This window comes from Prinia subflava, chromosome 15, assembly GCF_021018805.1.
Source record: "Prinia subflava isolate CZ2003 ecotype Zambia chromosome 15, Cam_Psub_1.2, whole genome shotgun sequence".
Lineage (NCBI taxonomy): Eukaryota > Metazoa > Chordata > Aves > Passeriformes > Cisticolidae > Prinia > Prinia subflava.
Genome location: NC_086261.1, coordinates 2535774 through 2556623, shown reverse-complemented (window position 1 = coordinate 2556623; position 20850 = coordinate 2535774). Strand labels below are relative to the sequence as shown.

General features: G+C 48.6%; 1 protein-coding gene across 1 annotated transcript; it reads right to left on the bottom strand.

Annotated features, from left to right (window-relative positions):
• Positions 1-2599: 2599 nt before the first annotated feature.
• On the bottom strand, positions 2600-13820 carry CILP (cartilage intermediate layer protein). The gene is made up of 9 exons (XM_063412705.1): positions 13586-13820; positions 11929-12052; positions 11024-11107; positions 10228-10281; positions 8594-8779; positions 7170-7484; positions 6955-7063; positions 6360-6517; positions 2600-5761 (listed from the first exon to the last, which is right to left on the bottom strand). The coding sequence occupies exons 2-9, from the start codon at positions 11975-11977 to the stop codon at positions 3327-3329; spliced, it is 3390 nt and encodes a 1129-aa protein (XP_063268775.1). The 5' UTR covers positions 11978-12052; positions 13586-13820; the 3' UTR covers positions 2600-3326.
• Between the last annotated feature and the right edge of the window lie 7030 nt (positions 13821-20850).

The following is a 20850-nucleotide window of genomic DNA, read 5'->3' as shown; positions in this document are numbered from 1 at the left end:
AATCTGATCATTTTTGCAGAACAGAAAAAAATGGGGCATTCACTGATGAGGTGTGGAATAGCATGTCAGGGTTGACTCTGGAACACAGACACAGTGATTGGATCCCCAGCACCACTGATGAGGTTGAGTACAGCTACCCTGGCCATTGGAACAGGATCTTAGCAAAATAAAACAGCTGTCCTCCTCTCAGAGGAGAGAGAGAAAGCAACAGAGGTATTCACAGACCCATCGTCCACTATGGCTCAATTTAACATCACTGGAACCAAATCACAGGCAGAACTGCAAAATATTTGGGCACCAGAAGGGCTCTGGTGTTGGATAGGGATGATTTCATCATGAATTTCAAACAAATGTTAATAGAGGGAGTGATTATTTCCTAGGATGCTGGTGACTCACATTTAGGTGCATCTGTTTCATGTTCTGCAACCTTACTACTCCCCTGCTTCCTAGGAAACCTCTTTATCCCTTTTTTTCTGAATACATTACAAATAAACAAAAAGTATAACTGACTAATCAAAGTACTTGAGCCTTTTTATAAAGTTGTTTGCAAAATCCCCCAATAATTTGCTGGTTGAGGCCAGACAAGAATATCTCTTCTTTTGTTTATCCTGTCTGCTAGCATCCTGATAGCTTCTGGGAACAGGAGTTTCCTTTAAAAACAGGAGGGATAGGTCACTGGATTTATCTGCAGATTGGAAGCTAAGTGACCTTAATGGGAGGTGCTTTGCCATTAGCCACAAACCTGCCGATGTTTAGGAGCCAGGTCTCCTTCTTCAGTCTGTTCCTCAAGGTTGGTGGTCCAAAGGCCAAGGCCAAGGGAGGAGCTGAGTCCCAGCCTTCCTGCATTCCTCCAGCTGATGCTCTCTGATATGTGGGAGTGTGGGTTAGGTTTCAGGCTGCAGAAAGGACACTGCCACACAGTGACCATAAACACAAGCTGGAGGAGTCAGAACTGACATTGAACTGTAGCATAAAATTTGTGATTTGTGATGCCAGGACCCTGCTTTATATAGCAGCTTTGCTCCTATATAAACCTTTCTTAATGTATTTGGGATGATGGCTTATCAGTAATGGTGAAGTGTTAGCACTGAGTGGTGGCTGTGTCAAGGTTGTTTTCTGTTGGTAGTGCTTAAACACCCGTGTTTGAAACCTCTGTCTTGCTCTGTGTCCAGCACAGTCTGCCAGCAGCCTCCCGGGAGAGCTCAGGGACTCAGTGAGTGCACAGATTAGTTTGTTCCTCCAAGTCAGCACTAAGCTGCAGAGGGGAACAGTTTGGGGAAACTTGGAGAGCTTCTGGCTGTTCCAGGCTGTAGGGCCGTGACCGTTTCAGTGCTGTTAAACACACATTTCTCCCCAGAAGGAAGAGCCCTGTACTCTGTTGTGTTTGACTAGCGAGCCCACATGCAGCACAGGGATCAGATCCTGAGCGTGCTTTCATCCATTTATCTCTTGGGTTAGTCTGTGGAAGTCATTTGTGTTACTTCACTTTCAAAGTGATGAAACTAAGTTTGGGATTTGGCTGTCTGTCTGCAGGGGAGGAGGGGAGCAGAGGGAAGAGACATTTCTCTGCACAAGCCAAGAGCTCTGTGGGAAGGTCCAAGCTAATGCTCCCCACTGGCCACCTTGGCTCTGGCTCCTGCCAAGCCCTTGCAGCAGACTAGACACAAAAGAAAACACACAGAGTCTAAATTCATTGGTATGAAGAGGATGTGCCAGAGTATTCCACAGCTCTTCCTTTTCTGCTTTTCTTTGATAACTGTCAATTTGCGTTAAAAAGGGGATTATTAAGGGGTGTTTTTATGTGTTAAAGCATAATTCAGCCTGCCCTGTGTCAGACCTGAGAAACACTTCTGAAGCTGGCTAAACACTATTGAAGCATTCCCTATGCCCTTGATGGGCTGTAGGTATGGCAGCATAGGCCTAGAACTGGCTTCATATCCTTAGGAGGGGATTGGGTAGGAGAAGGAAATCCATGCTGGAGCATGCGTTTGAATTCTAGTTTGCATCCAATAGCACTGTCCACTTCTTTATGATCTTTCTTGGGAATTTTGGTGTCAGAGACTTGCTGGCTTGTCTGCACCCCAGAAGTTTATTGCCAGTGTTTGCCTGTGCTGTGAGGTCCTTGATTTCACTCTAGAAAGAGTGGGGGATTGAAAGGACAATTTAATAGGTCACTTGGAGAGGGATCACTGACCCCTTCTGTGGGCAGCTTTACCTTCAGCTAAGAGCAGCTTCTTGTGGTCACTGCTGCTGAGTGTGGAGGGAAGCCTGTCTTCTCCATATCTCCACCCTGCACTGCTCTACATTGCCTGGTTTCCTAACATCCTTAATGCATGAATTCCCACCCTCTTTTGCCTCCATCTTGTGCCACTCCTTAATTCATCCCTGCCCAGACCTGCTGCTCTGATTCTCCCAGAACCATTGCTGACTCTCCACATGTCAAGCTGGGGAGAGATTCCCTGACTGCAGCATGCCATGGCCAAACCCTGGAGCTGCAGGAGAACCAGGCACCCACAAAACCCCTCATCCATATCCAGGATCAGTCTCACACTGATAAAGTTGTGACCTGTTGGTGAACAGAATGATGAAATCCTGCAGGTCAGCTGTACATGTGGTTTATTTACTTGGGCATTTCAAACACAAAAGTGACACACGTTGTTGAAGTTACAAAATTACTTTTTTTATTAATCTACCCTATCATAGAGCATGGATTTTCTTGTCAAATAATGCAAGAAGCAAGAGAAAACTCTAGCCATATCTACGTGGAGCCTACAAATCCACATGGCTTCTCTGTGCTATTGAGCATGTGAGTTCTTAGAAATGCAGCTGCCAGTAGTTTAACTTGAATACAGTCATTCTAAAACAAGCTAGAAATAAATAAAATACTTACATTTCAAGTACGAAACCTTGCAGTTGAATTCAGTATGAGGAAATCAGTTTATTCCTTTTCATGTTACCAACTACTGTACAGGTACTTGGGCTGGCAAAGTCTGCAGATGCAGAACAGAAGAATGTTTTATGTACATGACTTAATTGAACCATGTGTTTAGTCTTCCCTTTAGGCTATCATGTGAAGCTGTTTAATGTCAGGCAGAAAGGAGATTTTTATGGATACATTTAATAAGACACAAACTCACTGCCTCTGCTGGCCCCCAGTTCTGGCCTTACGTCTTTCTTTTCTGGTGGGGAAAAAAAAAGGCACCTTAATTATGTCTCTTAAATAATGACACCTACCAGCTTTCAATTACGTTACTTAGCGGGTTGATGTTACTTTCAAATTATATTTAATTGAGCAAGAGTGACTTTACCAATGTTCCTATACAGCTCTAGTAGGTGGGACGTTGACCTGTCATTGGGATCCTGGCTTGGTTGTTTCGGCGGCTTGCCGGCGGCCTCTGGTACACGGGGCTCTGCCCTGGCAGAATCAGGATGGACTGCTGGCCTGAGTCCCTTGGAGACTGCTGGCCTGAGTCCCTCGGAGACTGCTGGCCCACGTTCCTTGGAGACTGCTGGGCTGAGTCCCTCCGAGACTGTGGGCCCAAATTCCTCTGAGATTGGTAGACACTTTGCTCTGTTGTGCTCCTCTCTGTACAGGTGAAAGTCAACCCAACGCCAACATCGCTCTTCATGATTCTGGATGTGCCATCAGATGTGCCATCAAAACACCTACCCAGGGCAATTTCCTTAGCAATCCTCGGGTCTTGATCAGTGACTGTGTAGATGCCATAGTTGTGTCCCAGTGGGTCAAGAGGTGCCAGCATTGTGTACTCGCTGGTGTCGTTGTTGGTGGCCATGGGGAGGTGGTTCACCAGGTACTCGTGGAGCATGCTGTTGACGCTCACTCGGCGGCAGTTGCCTTGTGGGACCACTTTGACGAGCGTGCGGTCCACGCGGTCCTGGTCGAAGAGCATCCCGCTGCACTTGAACTCCAGGCAGGCTGTCGACACGTCCCGCTGCCGGGGGTCGCGGATGCTGCGCACGTCCCTGATGCCGTAGAGCTTGCCAATGGTGCGTGGGTGTGTCCCACCCATGTTACGAGATCTTACATTCACTTCCTGGGGTCCATTTATTTTTACCTTAATATAGCAGGCTCTAAATTCCATGGGCTTGGGCCACCACGCCAGGTAGTCATCGGTCCAGCTCATGAGGTCATCTTCACTGAAGGGAACAGTGTTGTAGTCATACCGGTCTCCTTCTGTCCTGTAAAACCTGAAGTGAGCAGCACTGTGTGGAGCTTCCTCACATTCACTGAGGTTTTCATAGGCATAAATAGGGCCATTGTTCTCTTCTGGGGAATTAGGGCTTGGCTTGGCCATGTTAATACTGAACGCTGTTTTCTTGATGTTGGAGTCCTCGTGGTCTGTCCTCCTGTAGTTGAGCTTGTTGAGGTATGGCTGTGGCACCCCAATAGCAGCAGGGTTGAGTTTGGGAGCAGAGGGCACAGCTTCGAGCTCTTCACCCCCCATGCTTGCCAAGATATAAGCACCATAGGCTTCGGGGTTTTGCTCATCGCAGAAGGCGGGCACACAGGCGCCATTGGGACCAGTGACTACACTGTCAAAACGGCCCCATGCTCTGGGGTTGGAGGAGAACCCTGGTTCTGGCTCCATGTTTATAATAGAAATCACAACCCCTTGAATCTGCTCGCTTTGCAGAAATCTCTCGCTTCTGTAGGCTCGGACTTTGACGTAGCACCGTCTGCTCTCAGGGACATCCAGGTTAAAAAGACGCCTCTCTTTGATCTCCATGTTCCCAACCAAAAAGGTTCTCTCTTCTCTTTTGCGCCGGGTGCTTTTCTCCATGTTGAAGTCCCCTTCTTCCTCCCATAACCCTGTCTCTGGGTTCAGGGACCAAAGCTTCATCTCTTGCACATGCTCTGGCATCTTGACCTGAGCAGCATCCAAATGAACCTTCACCTCTTCGGCATTGAGGGACTCGGTGCCCTGTTCATCTGTGAAATCCACGGAAAACATGCCGTATGTGCGGAGTGGAAATACATCTCCTTCCTCATCTACAAAGTTCAGGTCACTTTGTGTCACAGGGGCTGTGGAGATGTTTCTTGGATCCAGAAATGTCACACTGGCTTTCACTTTGCCACTGTAGACCTCTCCATTTTTCCTATAAAATGCATTGGGAGGAATTTCTAATTCAGCAATTGGATCATCTTCTTCCATTTCCCCCAAAGAAATCACATTGGTTTCGGTGGATTCCAGTGTAACAGGGGCTTTCTTTCTTAGTAGCTTGATCTCATGAAATACAGCACCTCCATTTTCTTTGAAGGGCAGAACTTTTGTTGTGTTCACAAACTTCTGCAGCCGGTCCACGAAAGTTAGAACCAGTCTCTCCATATCTGCTGGGATGTGGATGGAGAAGGTTCCCTTGTAGCCAGTCATACTCACTCTCTTGTTCCCCATGTAGATGTGGCCAAACCTCAGTGGCTCACCATTATCTGCTGCTGTGGCTCTGCCTCGAACCATTATTTTGGTCTCAGTGCATATTTTGCAACCACATTCAACGATGACTTTAGTGGGGAGCGTGTAGCCATCGCAGGAGATGTCTCTGGTTTCCATCTTGGATACCCCACAGCAGTAGGAGACATTGTCCTTACACCGAAGTCCCTTATCCACCTTCCCCACACAGGTCTTTGCTGGGCACTTGCCCACATCGTAATAGAAGGAGTTTGTTGCTTTTTGGAAGCAATCGTGAGGAAGTCGGATGAGGTGGCTTTGGGGTTGAGAGTCACAGGCTGCCTCTTGTCTTCCTGTTGAATAGGATTTCTTAATTAGCAGCATGAAATAATTGTACAGTCATTGCTATGTTGTCTGAAACCTCAGAGCTAAACATTGCTCCTAAAAGCAGTGAGGTTTTTGCAGGATTCTGATGAGCTGGTTAACTCATTTCCATGAAACAAGTAGCTCAGCTTTAGCTTTAGGACCCTGATTAAGAGCTGTTTGCAGGATCCTGCTTGCTCTTGCTTATCCACTATGGTCATCCAGCCCACCCTTAGCTAAATGCTCTGCCTGGCTTTTTGACTATGGCAAGACTAGAATATATCCCAAAAATTTCAAAACAACCCTAAACAAGCAGAAGTATTCCCATGTCAGGCAGCAAGTACAGTGAGAAATCTCCTGGCAGCAGCAGGTTGAGGTTGATAGGCCACCTGCAATCCAGAGCTCTGGTTTGTAGGGAGCGTCTGGTTCATAGCCAGCTCACTCAAGCTTATCTGCAAACAGATGAATGATATAAACCTCAAGTATTTTTCCTGTGACTTTTCTTTACCAGATGTACCACAGTTTCTGGTTCCTGCACACCAACACCTCCCCAGCTGCTTGGAGAGTATCAGGTGCATTTTCTCTTACCTATTACAGCCAGCTTGGCAACTTGGGATTTTGCCGACCCCCCGGCACTGCTGGCCTTGCAGAAATACTCTCCTGACTGTTCTCTCTTCAGGTTCTTCAGCATCAGGTTGTTTTTATATTTGTACAAGGAGGGATCCAGCAGTGAGCCATTGTGGTACCTGCCAGGAACAGTTAAGGGGACAGAGACTGACTCTCTGGCTGGAGCACAGCAATGGCCTAATCCTGCATCCTACTATGTGGATTTTGCCAGATTTCCTGCCTCAGTGTCCCTGAGGTTTTTGTTTGGCTAGGTGGCATCACCTAAATTTTTTCCCCTACTCCTGGCAGTACTGCAGTGTGGCTGCCGGACAGCTGGCAGGCAGGCAGAGCTGTCAGTTGTGTCTGATGAGGTTTTTAAACACTTTCTTCATGTGTTTTTCCAGTGAATCCCTCAGCAGATGAAAATACTGTGCCATCTTGAGGAAGCCATCAGTTCTCAGCACATTTAACTGTTTTACAGCTAAACCCCCCCCCCATTTGTGGAGATGGCAAGGAGATAAAACTGACATCTATAGGACTGCTAAGACTTCTGGCAGATGAGATTCAAGCTCCTTACCAGAAGTAGCGGTCGGGAGCTGGGCTCCCTCGGGCATCGCAGCAGAGTGACACACTCTGTCCCTCTCTCCTGGCTTTGTCCTCAGGGCTCCTGAAAACGTAGGGTTTGCCTGCAGGAGAAGGAAAAGGCCATCTCATTACTCTTCCTCTCATAAAACCGAGGTTTATTTCTGATGCCTGCATAAAGCTTCCTCCATCCCCCATCTTTGGGGCTACCTGATCGGTGCAGCTGCACTTGGATTGCCAGGTTTCTCCGGTTGCTCTCAGGCACGGTGACAGTCGCTGTTGCATATTTGGCTTTCTTTATTTTAAGGGTGTTTTTCCCATCAGGACAAACCCCTGGGATCCTAAACATGCCTCTGTTATCAGCCACTGTCAACAGCTTGAGTTTCTTGGCTTGCAGGTAGACCCGGGCATCGGCAGCAGGTGACCCATCCTCGAGAGACACCTTCCCATGCAGGGTGGCATCCTCACACATGCAGGTGTCACAGTCAGCATTGACACGGCCCATGGGGCAGGTGATGTTGCAGGCTGGAGGAGAAGCAGACAGGTCAAAAAACAGCCTCAGTTCCCCACAACACTCACAGCACGTTCTCGCGTCTGGTTTTAATTTAGATGCAATAAGGCAAATAGCACATAAGGAGTAAATTGTATCCAAAACATATTTTTCCTGATTATCCACAGCTGTGCATTAGAAAGGCAGGGACGATGTCATTTTGAACCTGACAATTAGTAGAAATCAGCCACGTGGATATAATTACAGCTAGAAACTGTTATTTACCTTCCCCAAAGGGCTGAATTTCAGGGAAATTTGAATCCAGATCAGCATGTGAGCTCTTAGCTCAACCCTGGCAAAATTACAAATTCAATGTCATAAACTTTCTAGGTTTCTCTAACCAGTGCATGCCCAGAAGTTGTGATTTTGGTCTATCCCAAAAGCTGTCTCCCCTTATTCAATGGTATCCTGGCTTGGGCAGGATGTGGGATAATTGCCAAGTGAGCATTACCCAATGGGCTTAACATTTGGGCTCACAAATATTATTCTGTTCTCATTTACCTATAGTGATTAATCCTAAATAATAATCTGTCTTTTCCCAAGGCTCAGATCATTCTTTTTACAATCACAGAGTGTCCCTGTACAGAAGCTATCTGATATTTCAAAGATGGAAATAAATGTAAGAAATCAGGGAAAACCTGGAACAACTTTTCTCCACAAAATATGTTTTCAGAATTTTTTCAGAATTATTTGGTTAAAAGGAGGATTATAAGAATAATATAATTAATTACAAGCCCCTTCAGTAGGGACTATGGCAATTTGATATTCCCAAATTATCTCTTTCCTGGAGGTTGCATGGAGACAGCTGTCTGCAGTCACTGACTCCACCTTGAGAACTGCTGTTGTAACAAGATTTATGAGATTTTTTTCTATATCCCCAAGATACTGTGAGTCCCTATTATCTTTCTGTTTGTCTGTGAACTCCCCCTGCTCTTCTCTTTGTACTCTCCAGCCCTGCTTGAGAATCACTAAATTCTGTCAAAGGAGAGAAAGATGATAAAATGACAGCCAAGGGAGTACAACACCTGAGCAGTGGTGAGACCACGACATCCTCCCCTGCCCATAAGTGAGTTTATAGGAGCACCTGAGCAAACATGTCCAATGCAGAGCCGCCCTTCCTCAGTTGCTTCATTACAGTGCACGCCCCAGAAGCGCTCAGCTAGGCAGGATCTGGTACGCTTCTGCACCCCGGTTTGGCCACACTTTGCTGAGCACTCGCTCCATTTCGACCATGGAGACAAAAACCTTTTTGAATCTTGCACCAGTGGACCTTGAATAACATCAGTGGTGTGTTACTGAGATGCACATTATACATACAGCTGCCCAAAAACAGGCAGATGGACTTTAGCAGCTTCTGTAGAGCTCAGACTATACATTTGGATACTATGCACCACATGGATTAAACAAACTCAAAGCATGTTCAGGGAGCTGGGAATTAAAGCATGAGAAGGCGTCTGAAGGCTTCTGACTTAATTCCCCACAGGCTACCAAATTCAGGATGATTAAATAAACCCAAAGAGAGCAAAGTGCAGGCAGCTCATGCTTAGTGTTGAGTAACTTTGGCTTAAGTAAATCAAACACACATTCTCATTTAAATGTTGTTTGAGGGGCAACACTTGTCTGTTTCAAATGTGGTTAAATGGTTTTAAAAAAAGGTAAAATGGTGAAATAGTTATAAAAAAGGGGTAAAATTGTTGGTATGATTGTTTTGAATGTCTTTAACCAAATTTCAACATATGTTTTCTATAGGGGCAGCATGTGTCCTATTGTGAGCACCACTTTTACTGAGTGCAAACCAGAAGCTTAAGATGCTACCGAGCAGGCTGAACATGTCAGGAGCCAGCTGATTGGTAAAACAGAGAAAATTTGCAAAACCCGTTGAGAATTTAATATGAGGTTAGATTTTTAAAGCAATTTTTAACCAGCCTACTAGATGTTATTAATTTAAGGTACTTTGAATGGACGAGATCCACTCCAAGTCTGTGGTTTGGGCTTTTTTAAAAATGACAGTGTTCTAATAATGTTTATGAGGATGCACTAGTGACTAAAGTTTCTAAAAATGAAGTTTCTTGGAGACATGTGCTATGTCATCTCCCATACCTATTCTTCCACCCAATTTGTAATAGAGAAGGTTGATTTGTTTCCTAGAAAGACAGACAGGCACAGGGCTGGACTGTTCAAATTGTGAATGGGTGGTTAAAAACAATCCTGTCTTATAAAACCAGGTGGGTGGAAAGACGCTTTAAGTGGAAGCAGATATCAGAGTGTCATGTCTGGCTTGGAGTGAGTGCTTGGCTTAGATGGGTTTCATCTGTTGGCACATCGGCATCTCTAGTTCAGCATCCCAAGCAGTGGGATCCATGAATTATTTAGCATTTGAGGCATGCCGGAGGAGGGCTTGGGGACATGGTCACATCCTGTGAATAAATGCCTATTTGTGCTTGTCCCAGGCAAAAACTGAATGTGCAGCAGATTCAAATAGGATCTCAGCAAGATCCTAAGATTGTTTGGGATCAGCTGCTTTAATCTGCAGGGCTGATGATAAGAAATGAGCAGGGGAATCCTGTGGAGGAAAATGGCATTATATGGCTCTGGGTAGCATTTTGACAGCAGGAAAAGCAGAAAGTGGAGGATGAGGGAGAATCTGAGGGGTCGAGCATTGGTGGGGACATGGGAAGGGACAGGGCTGCCCCGTGGCACTGGCCAGCAGGAACATACTGCGTCTGACGTAGGTGAAGGTTGGGTCTCCCCGGCGAGAGCTGCTCCTCGTACCTGTGGGCAGAGGGTTGGTTCAGGCAGGGTTTGCCAGCCAGGGAACCAGCCCCAGCATCGCTGCCTTGTATCATCCACTATTTTACTGGTAGTTTTCCTAAAAATACCTCTCAGCACGTGGAGGGGACCTTTCAGTGTCCATGGTTTTGGTGCTTAGATTCTTCCCAGTGGCTAAGAGAGCTGCTGGGAGCTAGGCAAAAGGCTGGGCAAATCCCCAAATCCTACAACATGGCCAGCCCTTTCAGTGCCTGCTGGAATTTAAATTCTGAGCCCTGTACAGTAAAGATGAGAGGTCGGGGCATCTCCGAGGGATTAATGAGCAGAGTGGGCTCTGCAGGTAATTAATCTCCCACAGGCTTTAATTCTAAAGGCATGGTGTCACAAACCACCCAGGGTGTGGGGACAGGCTGGGCAGCGTAAGGGCAGGTCAGAGCATGTGCTGGCCCATCCCTGGGCTCTTCTCACCCTCCCAGCCTGCGCATGCCTCCCACAGGAGCTGGGGCTGTGGTCACACGTTGACCTTCCCTTTTCCAGGAGAGGAGCCAACAGAGTGTGTCAGTGATAGCCAAAACCCTACAGGAGGTCGTGGATGATTAACATTTATTCCATTGCCTAAATCATAGAGTCATAGAATGATTCTAACCCTAAATGTCCTCTTCTTCTCAAATAATGTTGGTTAGTTGTAAATTGTTGGGAAAATTGTCCAGTGAGGAAAATCCACCCAAGGTGGGAATTGACTTACTCTCCAAGCTGAGCATTACCAGCGGGCTGAAGGTTCTCTGTCCTATCTGGACTCTGCTGAGGGTTGGTTTCAGAATCCTTTGTCCTAAAAGTCAATAAATGAAAGAATAAATTAGAGTCAAGGAATTAGGCATCCTTAGGCTGAATATTACAGCTTTCCCATTGAACTGTGGCCGGTTAGAGCTCCTGTAGGATGCAGTGCAGGAGATGCCAAGAGAAGGAGGTAATAGAGATATTCCACAGCATCCCTGCAGCTCAGGTATGATACAAATTCTCTATTTCCCTTATCACCTAAGAAGACCTTTTCTGTACTTCCTGTGTTGGAGCAGCTCAGATCAATTAATCTTTTTGTAGCTGGAGAGATAAAATATCCTTTCTATCCATGCTCAAGGAAAAATTAATCCAAAGTGGATAATATTGGTCGTTTCTATGGGACAAGAACAGGTTTCTGAACTTGCTGGCCACTTGCCTGCCCGAGGGGAGCTGATGGCCATGGCTAGTTCCTGGGGTACTTGCTGGGACCAGTTCCATATAAACTGGGGAGCTAAGCCCCAGCACCAGCTCTGCCCCATGCCCACCTCCTCTGGGTGCACACTGGACACTGTGGGATCTCAGAGACAGCAGCCAGGGATGGTCCCAGCGTGGCCAGCGGGCCGGGGAGCTCATCCCTGATGAACCAGAGGCTCACTGACTCACAGACAGGCTTTGCCCGAACCCTGGGGGCTGGATGGGAGCCAGCCCTTGTGTGGAAGCTGTGTGGCCGGGCAAACGCCGCAGTGACCCAGCCCAGCACCCAGCATCGATGTCGGGCTGTGTCTGCTGGCTCAGCGGCTGCCAGCAGACGTGCCTGCACTGGCATGGGCAGGGGACAGCACGGGGACTGGAATGGAAACGTTTAACCTTCACCTAAAACAGATGTGGCTCCCAAGAGGAGGAGGAGAATCCAGCCCTTCATGGTGACCGTTGTTGTCTCCAGAGGTGATCAGGGGCTTCCTGGAGTTTCCGCAGCCGTCCCACGCCTTCCCCAGTCCTGCAGAGACAAGCCCGACTGTGTCGAAGCTCACCCAGGTCCTGCTGGTTTGGGGGAGCTTCTCCCAGGCTGAACCACTCCAAAACGTGCCACAGGGCCACTTATAACCCCTGTTCACCCACCCCCAGCAGCTCTTCACTGACTCCCCCAGTGGGGATCAGCAGGGGCTCCACATCTGTGCTCTCATCCCCCCTGCTTCTCGCTATCACATCTGAGCCCAAATCTATTCTGCAGAGCACTGCTTTGTAACAGCATCTCCTTAACATGCCTTGGAACAGCTTAAATACTTCTGCAGGGATCTCTCACAGCCCACGCAGCTCAGCAGCCCCCCCGGCACCCAGCTCTACTCCCCACAGGAGCAGGGACAGCCTCATGGCTCCATCCCTCTGCCTGAAAACTGGGCAGAGTGTGGCGATAACATCCCAGTACATCCCAGAGTGTGAGGAGAGGGAAAGATCCTGAGCACCTCTGAGAGCAGAAAACCCCATGCACAAGCCAAGTCTTCCCTGCAAATGTAGCAAGAAGCTCAATATTTTCCTTTACCCCCAGGCACAGATAGGGGACTGGGGCTTCATGTCACTATTCACCAGCTCAGCCACTTCGGATTTTGTTTTCAGTCAGTCCCTTTGCCGTATAGCATCAATCATTTGGGTATTTCATTTCTGAATGTACCCATGGAGCTGGTGTTATCCCTAGTGACACCAGCTGGAATTCCAAGTGCTTTATTTTATGGACCCAAAATTAATGAACTAGGAGGAGGGGAGAATATTGCCCCAGCTGTTTGGTGCCTAAGTTTACCCATAAAATGGGGCTGACAAAGAGCAGCCAGTGGCGAGAACACTTATTTGTTGTAAGTGGTACTAACCATCCCCTCTGAGACTGGGGAATGTGGGACTAGGAAATACTTTGATTATGGCTCAGCAAATCCCAGTCAAGCAAAAATAACAAGCAACACATGAGTGGTGTTTTGTGGGCTTACGATGGGGTCGTGAACTTGCAGCCAGACAATAACCAGGAAAAAATTAATCCTGTTTCCTACTTGGCAACTATTTTTGGAGCTGACTGCAACTTGTTCAGCACTGGGTTTGGGATCGGGATACAATCCCTCTGTACCCAGACACACGATGCTAGAAGAGGGGAGATTCAAGCGGCCGGACCTTGGCAGTAGGGAAGGTTTGGAACTGCCTGTGTCCCCTGTCTGGCAGGGGGCTGGGGAAGCCAGCACAGGACAGAGCCGCGGGAGATGAAACAGCCCCACGTGAGCAAAGCCCCCCAAACCCCCGCTCCAGCTGTCCCAGTAAGCCTTTCCCAAGCCCGTTAGCTGAGCCGAGGAAGGGAGGAGCGGGACGCAGGGACCTGCATCCCCATCGATATTTTTCAACCTCTGTGCCGTCATCTGCCCGTTAATTAATTTCCGCCTCACCTTCAATCCCAGTCGCTCTTAATTACACCGTCTTAGCACAAGAGAATTCTACGACCACTATCTGCCACAGAAGGGAAAGCAGCAGGATTGAGTTGGGTTTTTTCTCTTACCTAAAAAGCCATAAAAACTCCAATTAAGGAGAGTCCCGTCTTCTAGCCACGGAGCCGCCAGCCGAGCTGAGATCCGCGGGCTTGTCAGCTGCGGGCTTGGGGATTTGCAGCCGGTTGGGAAACAGAGCGAGCTGCGGCTTCCCGAAAGCTCCCCTGCGCCGAGCGGAGCCGGGCTGTGTGCGAGCCTCCCGCCGCCGAGGCGGCGAGGTCGCTTATATAGCCCGGCGTGTAGCTTAGGGGATGGCAGCGAGCCACCGGCCGCGAGCACAAACAGATCGGACGCGCGAGGAAACCGCAGCCTGAATAATCCCTTAATAAGGTGATGGTAAACAGAAACCCGTGGCGATGCCACGGCGTGGCGGCTGCAGCTGGCGGTGGGACAGGGCACAGCGTGGGTACCACGTCCTGGTGTGGGCACCGCATCCCAGCACAGCACCGTCAGCGTTAGGGGTTCATCTGGGGTCTGGATCTGAAATAGATGCTGCTGAGTGTTGAAGGTGGAGATACAGCGAACAGGCAATGAGTTTTGGGGGTGCTTTTTCGGCTTTACCTGGTCTGGGACAAAACGCCCACCCAGCAGTGCACGTGGATTTGCCCCGTGTTGCAGGTGTGGGGTATGGCTCAGCTGGGCACCGCTCCCTGCACTGCCTGCCCACCTCTGCCACTGTGCTGGCTCTGGCAGGGGTCAAATGAGGATGCTTTGGGGATGTGAGGATGTGGGACAAAGCAAGTGGGATTGGTTTGAACACCTCTGCAGCACAGAGCTGCAGAGGCAGGACCATTCTTGTCAATAAGTGTGACTGTATCTCAGGCCATGGGGAGATCTAGCAGTGGCCCCTAACAAGAGTTTCCTGCTTGCCCCAGTCTGGCTTCAGCCTTCCAGGCTTTTCCTCCCTTTGCACCCACATTCTTCTCATGTAACTTGTGGCAACTGGTCTGTGGGTTTTGACAACAGGGCTCCTGGGTTTTGACAAAACGTGGCCTTGTGCAAGTGACCGCCACCCATGCATGCAGCTCTGGAGCCACTGGACTGTGCAGACGGTTGCTGCAGGAATGTGGTGTGCAAGCATGTTCTTTATGTGTCAGGAGCAACCCCTAAAAGAAGGGCATGGGTGTTGGGGCAGCCAGTGGGGGCCAGTGGTGTCCCAAGCTGCCTCCTGGTAATCCTTGTCAGCCCTGCTGCCAGAGGGAGTGGTGCAGGAGGAACACAGATCAAGACGTCCCATAAAATATAATCAGCGGTGACCTACACCAGCTCCTGTTTATGTTTACAAGGGAAAAGGAAAAAACACCTGAGACGTGCCAAAAAATGGCAGAATGTTTATCTGGTGGGCAAGGAGTGCCCAGTGAGCTGGAAGCTCCAGACCTCTGACATAAACATGGAGATCATCTCTGTTTTCCCTCTGTGATGAGGATGAGATGTGGGAAAGGGAAGGAGGCAGAAAGCAAGGTGTTCCTCTTCTCCAGATGGAACCTACCTCCCACCACAGCTGACCCACACTAGGCACAGCACCGATGCCTTGGCGAGACATCTCCAGTCCCTCCAGCTGCTTTCCTACATCCTGGCATCAATTTCTATGGGTTGCACTGCTGGGTGAGGAAATGTGCTGTTCTGCAAAAGGAATAAAATGTTATTCCTTACGTTATGGAAATGGGATGATAGCTCTAACCCAATGCAGGTGCTGGCATTTCTGCAGGGGATTTTGCAGCCTCCTTAGCATAGCTGTTTTCTCTCTAGCATGGCTCCTTCAAGACAAGCTCTTGGACACATGTGTGGCTTCAGGAGTAGGTTTGGGATGTGTGAGTTCATGCCAGCCCCAAGTCTCCAGAGAAGTCCATTTGCACAGTCTCTCTTGGCTTGACCATCCCTTGCTGCAGCTTCAACATGTGGCTGACTTAGAGGGAACAGCATGAGGAGAGCCCCAGATGTTCCCAGTGCTGAGCACCATTGGCTCTGGGAGATGCTTTCCATCTGCCTGCAGGTGAACGATGCCCCAACCCATAGGGTGGACAGGACAAGTCAGGGGCTGCCCCATGCCTGGGGTAGTCTGCAGGGCTGTAGAACCTGTGGCCAGTGACAAGGATGCCTGCAGACCAAACTGCTCCTGCCTTTCTGCCCATCACCAGTGGCTTCAGCTGCCTAAGGCTGCTGCTTCCCATCAGAAGGCAGCAGATCCACAGCCTCTTGGACTCATTCCCCTCCTGGATTAATGCTGGGGAGCCTACCCAAATCTCATGGGTTTTTTCCATGGTTTCATCACTGATGTGTAATTACAAAGCAATAAGGTCTTTATGTGAATGCTGCCATGCTTAATGCTCCCTCTGATCAGTGCTGAGGCTGGGGCAGTGTCAGAGGAGTGTGACAACAGATGGTGCCAGCAGCATCTCCCTCCCCACACTCCTTTGTGGTTGTATCTATAACTTTTCTTGAATTCATCTAATAAATCCGGAGGAAAACTGGCTAGTAATGCTCATCCTGGTTCTTCATGGCTCCCACCGTTTCTAGTTCAGCATGGGCTGAGTGACCATCTCTAAAAGTCAGTTGCACCATGCCAGGAGGAGAGCGGGTTTGGAGGGGCTGCTCTCAGGGCTGCATGTGGAATTCACAGGCTGTGGGGTCTGTGAAATACCCTGTGGGGCCTGTAAATCCCCTTTTGGGTCAAGGCCATGGCTCGTTCCCTGCCAGCTGCCCTCGTCCTCCCTCCCTGCGCCCTCTCCACTCCGCCAAAGGGAGCTGACGGTTATTTTCCCCTGCTGCATGTTTCTGGGCTTGCTTCTGTTTACGGAGATGGGAGTTAAAATAACTGATTGATGACTTTGTTCCATCCCAAACACTTTGGGGAAGTTTGTGTGGTTTAGAAGGGAGAGTTGGGAGCTGGGATTTCATTAAGCACTTGGCTCCCGGCACTTCTCCAGCCATGCTCCAGGGGTGGCTAATGTTGTTTTTTAAATCCTGTTTTGCTATCCCAGGAGCCGGAGTGGCGATTTCCATGGTTTGTAGGAGAACTTGGAGATGTGGCAGGTCCCTGAGGTTCCCTCTGAGCTCTGAAAACACCAGCAAACCTTGCAGCCACCGCAATATTGTTTCACTTAAGCCCTCCTCCACCGCTTCATCAGCACAAAATTGCACTCCAGCTGCCTAAAATCTTTGGAAAAGAGCCAAAAAAATGAATTACTGGAGTTTGTTTTCATTGTGTGGATGAGGATTTACAGGCTGTGACTGGGAGAAAAGGAGTGAGTGGACCTTTTTCCCCTCTGGAAGGATTTGCTTGGGAGCTAAAGCTTCTACTGAGGCTCAGTAGTGCTTAGCTCCATAAACATCATTTATGGAACAGATACAAAAGGCAGCACACAGCGGGGACGCCAGTAGAGCAGGATCCAGGGAAAGACTGATTTTAACTCTGGAGCTCAGGAAGGCTTTTTCTGCAGTGGTGAAAGAGCCAGGAGCGACACAGTGTCTGTGCTGGCTGTGGGGTTTGTTCCACAGGGTAAGGCCCCAAATGTCTGCTGGCACCAGCAGAACACAACTGACTCCTGACATGTAAAAGAGGGTGACCCCTGTTCCATGATTTCACTGTAAAGCAAAAGGACTTTTTCTCTTGCTTTTGCTGGGCATGTTTGCTATTGGAGTGTCCAGTAACTGTCACCTTCCACCCTGCTGCACACATATAGACCCATGTACCCCGGGGAGGGATTCTCTGGTCACTGGGATGTCCTGGACTGCAGAAGGCTCCCACTGTATTTCTCTCCTAGGTGCCACGGTCATATCTGCTGTCTCTCCTTCCCCATCAGAGTTTGGAAGGTCAGAAATCATGATGCTGTGAGAGCACCAGAAGTGCCTCAATAGCAAATCCCTTTTTAATTATGTGTCTGAGCTAGGGAAATTCAGATAAGAATTCTGACTCATTTAGAAACTCTCTTCAAGATGGAGAAGGCCATTATTTTCAAGCAGTCCATGGATAATGCATATCCCTGGATGTCCCTGGAGCATTAACTGCTCAGGGACACTTGCAAACCAGCATCATGGTGTGGGGAACATCCTGCCCACAGATGTGGCAGGACTTGAGCTATTGCACAACCTCTGATCAGTGATGTAAAAGTGGTCTCAGGATGGGAACAGACGTGATGGGAATGTGGCCAGATCCAAGCCAGGACAGCACCTCAATGGGGACATTTACACTGCAGAGGAAGGGCAGGAGCAGAGCTCCAACCCACAGTCCACTGGCTGTTTGCTTTAGCTCTGGACAGGCTTGGATGGACAAAGACCATCCTGTGTCAAAGTCCATGTTGATTTGGGTAGTTAATTTCTCCTGAAGAAATCCTTGATTTATTGCTCCTGTTTATGGGTATTGGCTTTGGGCTGGGATGCACTCCAGACTGTGCACCCATGCTGGCCTGGGGAGCAGCCTCCCAGACATGGCATGGTGATCCCTGGTCTCATTTGTGCCTTTTCTTCCACATTCTTGCTATAAACCAAGTTGAAGTGGACAGCTTTGCAATGACTTACACCAGCAAAATGTCAGCCAGTTTTTCCTAAAAACCAGCAAGATCCTGCCTCATCCATGAGTGTGCAAGGGAGGGCTTGGTTCTTCCACTTTGTCTTTCTCCTGTTATGCAGGGATTGCACTGGCTGCACATTGGAGAGGTGTAGGCTGTGTAAGTCAGACCAGAGGTAACAGTGATGGCAGTGAAAGCGAAGTTAAAAGTTAAAAAGTTGAGTTAAAAAGTGTTTTTTAGTGTTCAGATGTGCCTCTACATGGAATGGACAGAAAGGAGGGACAAGATGGAGGCATGAGGGTAGTGGGCACTCCTCGTTGAACCATATGGGAATTTCTGTCAGATTAATTATTGCACTGAGCAAGGTGGAGCCATGCCTGGACTGGGCTAATTGGGGTTGATCCACCCCCAGGTTTCAGCTCCAAAAGAGTTTGCCAGCATCCCCATTGGCAAAAGAGAGCATGGAAATGCCTCCCCTTCCTGGAGTGCCTGTGGTCATGGGGGCGACCGGAGATGTGAAATATCTCACGACCTCGTGCACTATGCCAAGGACATGCTTGGAAAAGCCAGTCTCTGCTGAGCTAATTCCAGCGCTGCTGGGATTCCCCCTGGAATACGTGGCCAGATCAGCTTTCACTGAAGGATAAATGTGTGTTTGCTGGGAGCACACCAGAGGGTTTGGTGGGGCCAAGAGCTGCTGAAGGAAGATCTGGCAGCTCCTGGTGGTTGTGAGAACCTTGTCCCATCTGAGACAAAAACTGCTGGGAGCAGATTGCGAATGCAGCGTGGGAGATGAGCACTTCTGCAGAGAAACAGCAGGAGCAAATTGAATGCTGGCTCCCAGAAACACCTCCCTGGGAGGCCAAATCTGGATGTCAGCACTTATGCTCATCCTAAGGGAAAGTCACTGGGTTCCTGCAGTCCCATAGCTGGGCTCAGAGCAGATTTCTTGTGGGAGGGTAGAAGCAGGGTTGGGGAGCAGAAATTATATCCCTCTGGCTCATTAAATTCAGCATTGATGATATCTGTCCCCACTAAGACACTGATCCTTTCCTAAAAGCATAGAGAAGGATCATGTGCCTGCATAAAGTTCACCCAGGAGTATCTTTAAACTTTGAAAACTGTTAGAAGATATGAGGCTTGTGAGAAAGAGGTGTCAGGGGAGGTGTTCCCTGCTTTTTGCTCCTGCAAGCCCTGTGTAATTCTTCCAAGGGTCCCACAGGGATGTCAGCTTTCCCCACATCTCATCTCTCCTCAGGGCAACAAAGGAGAGCAGCCCTTGAATCTGGCCAATGTTTGGGAAGGAGGATCCAAAGGGAGCACTAAAATATGGCCTTGGGACACACAGTCCTATTTGAGAGTTTGGAGGGAGGAGGATATTTGGAGCAACATGGTGGACAGGTCCCACAGGGAATAAAAAAAGCAAAGGATAAAAGAGGGCACAGAAGGCAAAGGCAAGGAGAGCAACTAAACCCTGTCCAAACACAAGGGCAAAATTGTTCATGTCCATGGTTAGTCACAACGAAAACATTGGCATTTCATAATTTCTTCCAGCTCAAGAAAAATACCCCGTTAGGGCAGTGAGAGCCATGACTGGGTCAGTGCGTGCTGAAGCTGAAGGGGACCCATGGCCCCTCTGCTGACCCTGTGGGTTTTTTTCTTGCCTTACTGAGGACTGGGGTACCAGGTGAAAGTTCCTAAATAATTTCCTCCCCAAATAAATTCCAGCCTGGGCAGGAAAGCAAAGCTGCTGTGGGGAAGCTGAGCTGAGCAGAGCAGTGATACAACATCAGGTTTCATCTCTTGGTGAGCAGCTGGGGCTCAGCACCAGATCCCACCACATTTCTTGGGGCTTGACCTCAGGATTTGATCTGAGGTGATAAATTCCCTCCTCTTTCTTTTCCTGTTTGGAGATGAGGAGGGGGATGTTTCTCTAGTAGACATGTCCTGGTGAAAGACAGAGGAAAGGCCCTGAGAGCTGCTGCTCTGCATGGGAAGATGTAAATTTGGGGAACCCCTGGGAATGATGCTCTGGACATCTGAGCTCAGCAGCACCAGGAGCAGCAGCCTGGGGTATTAAAAGGTGGGGATTGCAGCAGGTTTGAGCATGTTTTTCCCAGTACCTCGATGATGATGTGATACCCCCAGAGAAGGGTTTTTATCAGTGAGGTTTTGATATACAAAGCTGAATCAAAAACAGAGCATTGTCTCACCAAGAAGTGGTCTAAAGGCACACTTTACCAAGTAATTGAGCCCGGAAGGCAGGACAGAGCCCTCCCTCTGCTTTAAACACAGGTTTTTAGGAGGGGGATGGGGTGATCCAGATTATCCCCAGGAGAGGCAGCAATTACCATCCCTCCTTAGCAGGTTAAGCCGAGCAGCCAGGGCCGGCTGAGCAGGCAGAATGAGTTGCTGGTTTATCCCCGCTGATCATTGGGCTTTGTGTCTCTGTCTTTTGCTGCAAAAGTTTTGGGGAATTTTGGGTGATGCCCTGTTTCAGACCTGTTTGTAATTTACAGCACAGTGGCACCATACTAATTTTTATGATGCTGTTATTTAATGAAAAGGTTGAAAACTGGGAGCTTCCCAATCGCTTGACTTGTGAACTTTGGGTAAGAAGAGAAGCTGTTCCAGAGGTGAGCTCATTTCTAACCCCGGGAAATGACTTCATGGACGCTGGTATTTACTCACAAAAACATTGCATGTCAGATGTCCCTGACTAGACTTTCTGTTTCGAGTCCAGTATGAGACAAAAATTTCCTTGGATG

Coding starts and splice junctions, on each gene's coding strand:
- CILP (XM_063412705.1), bottom strand. CDS start 11,977: ATGAAGGGCTGGATTCTCCTCCTCCTCTTGGGAGCCACATCTGTTTTA. Junction 10,282..11,023: donor GGTAATGCTCAGCTTGGAGA/GTAAGTCAATTC, acceptor CTCTGCCCACAG/GTACGAGGAGCAGCTCTCGC. Junction 6,518..6,954: donor GCTCCCGACCGCTACTTCTG/GTAAGGAGCTTG, acceptor TGTTCCTGGCAG/GTACCACAATGGCTCACTGC.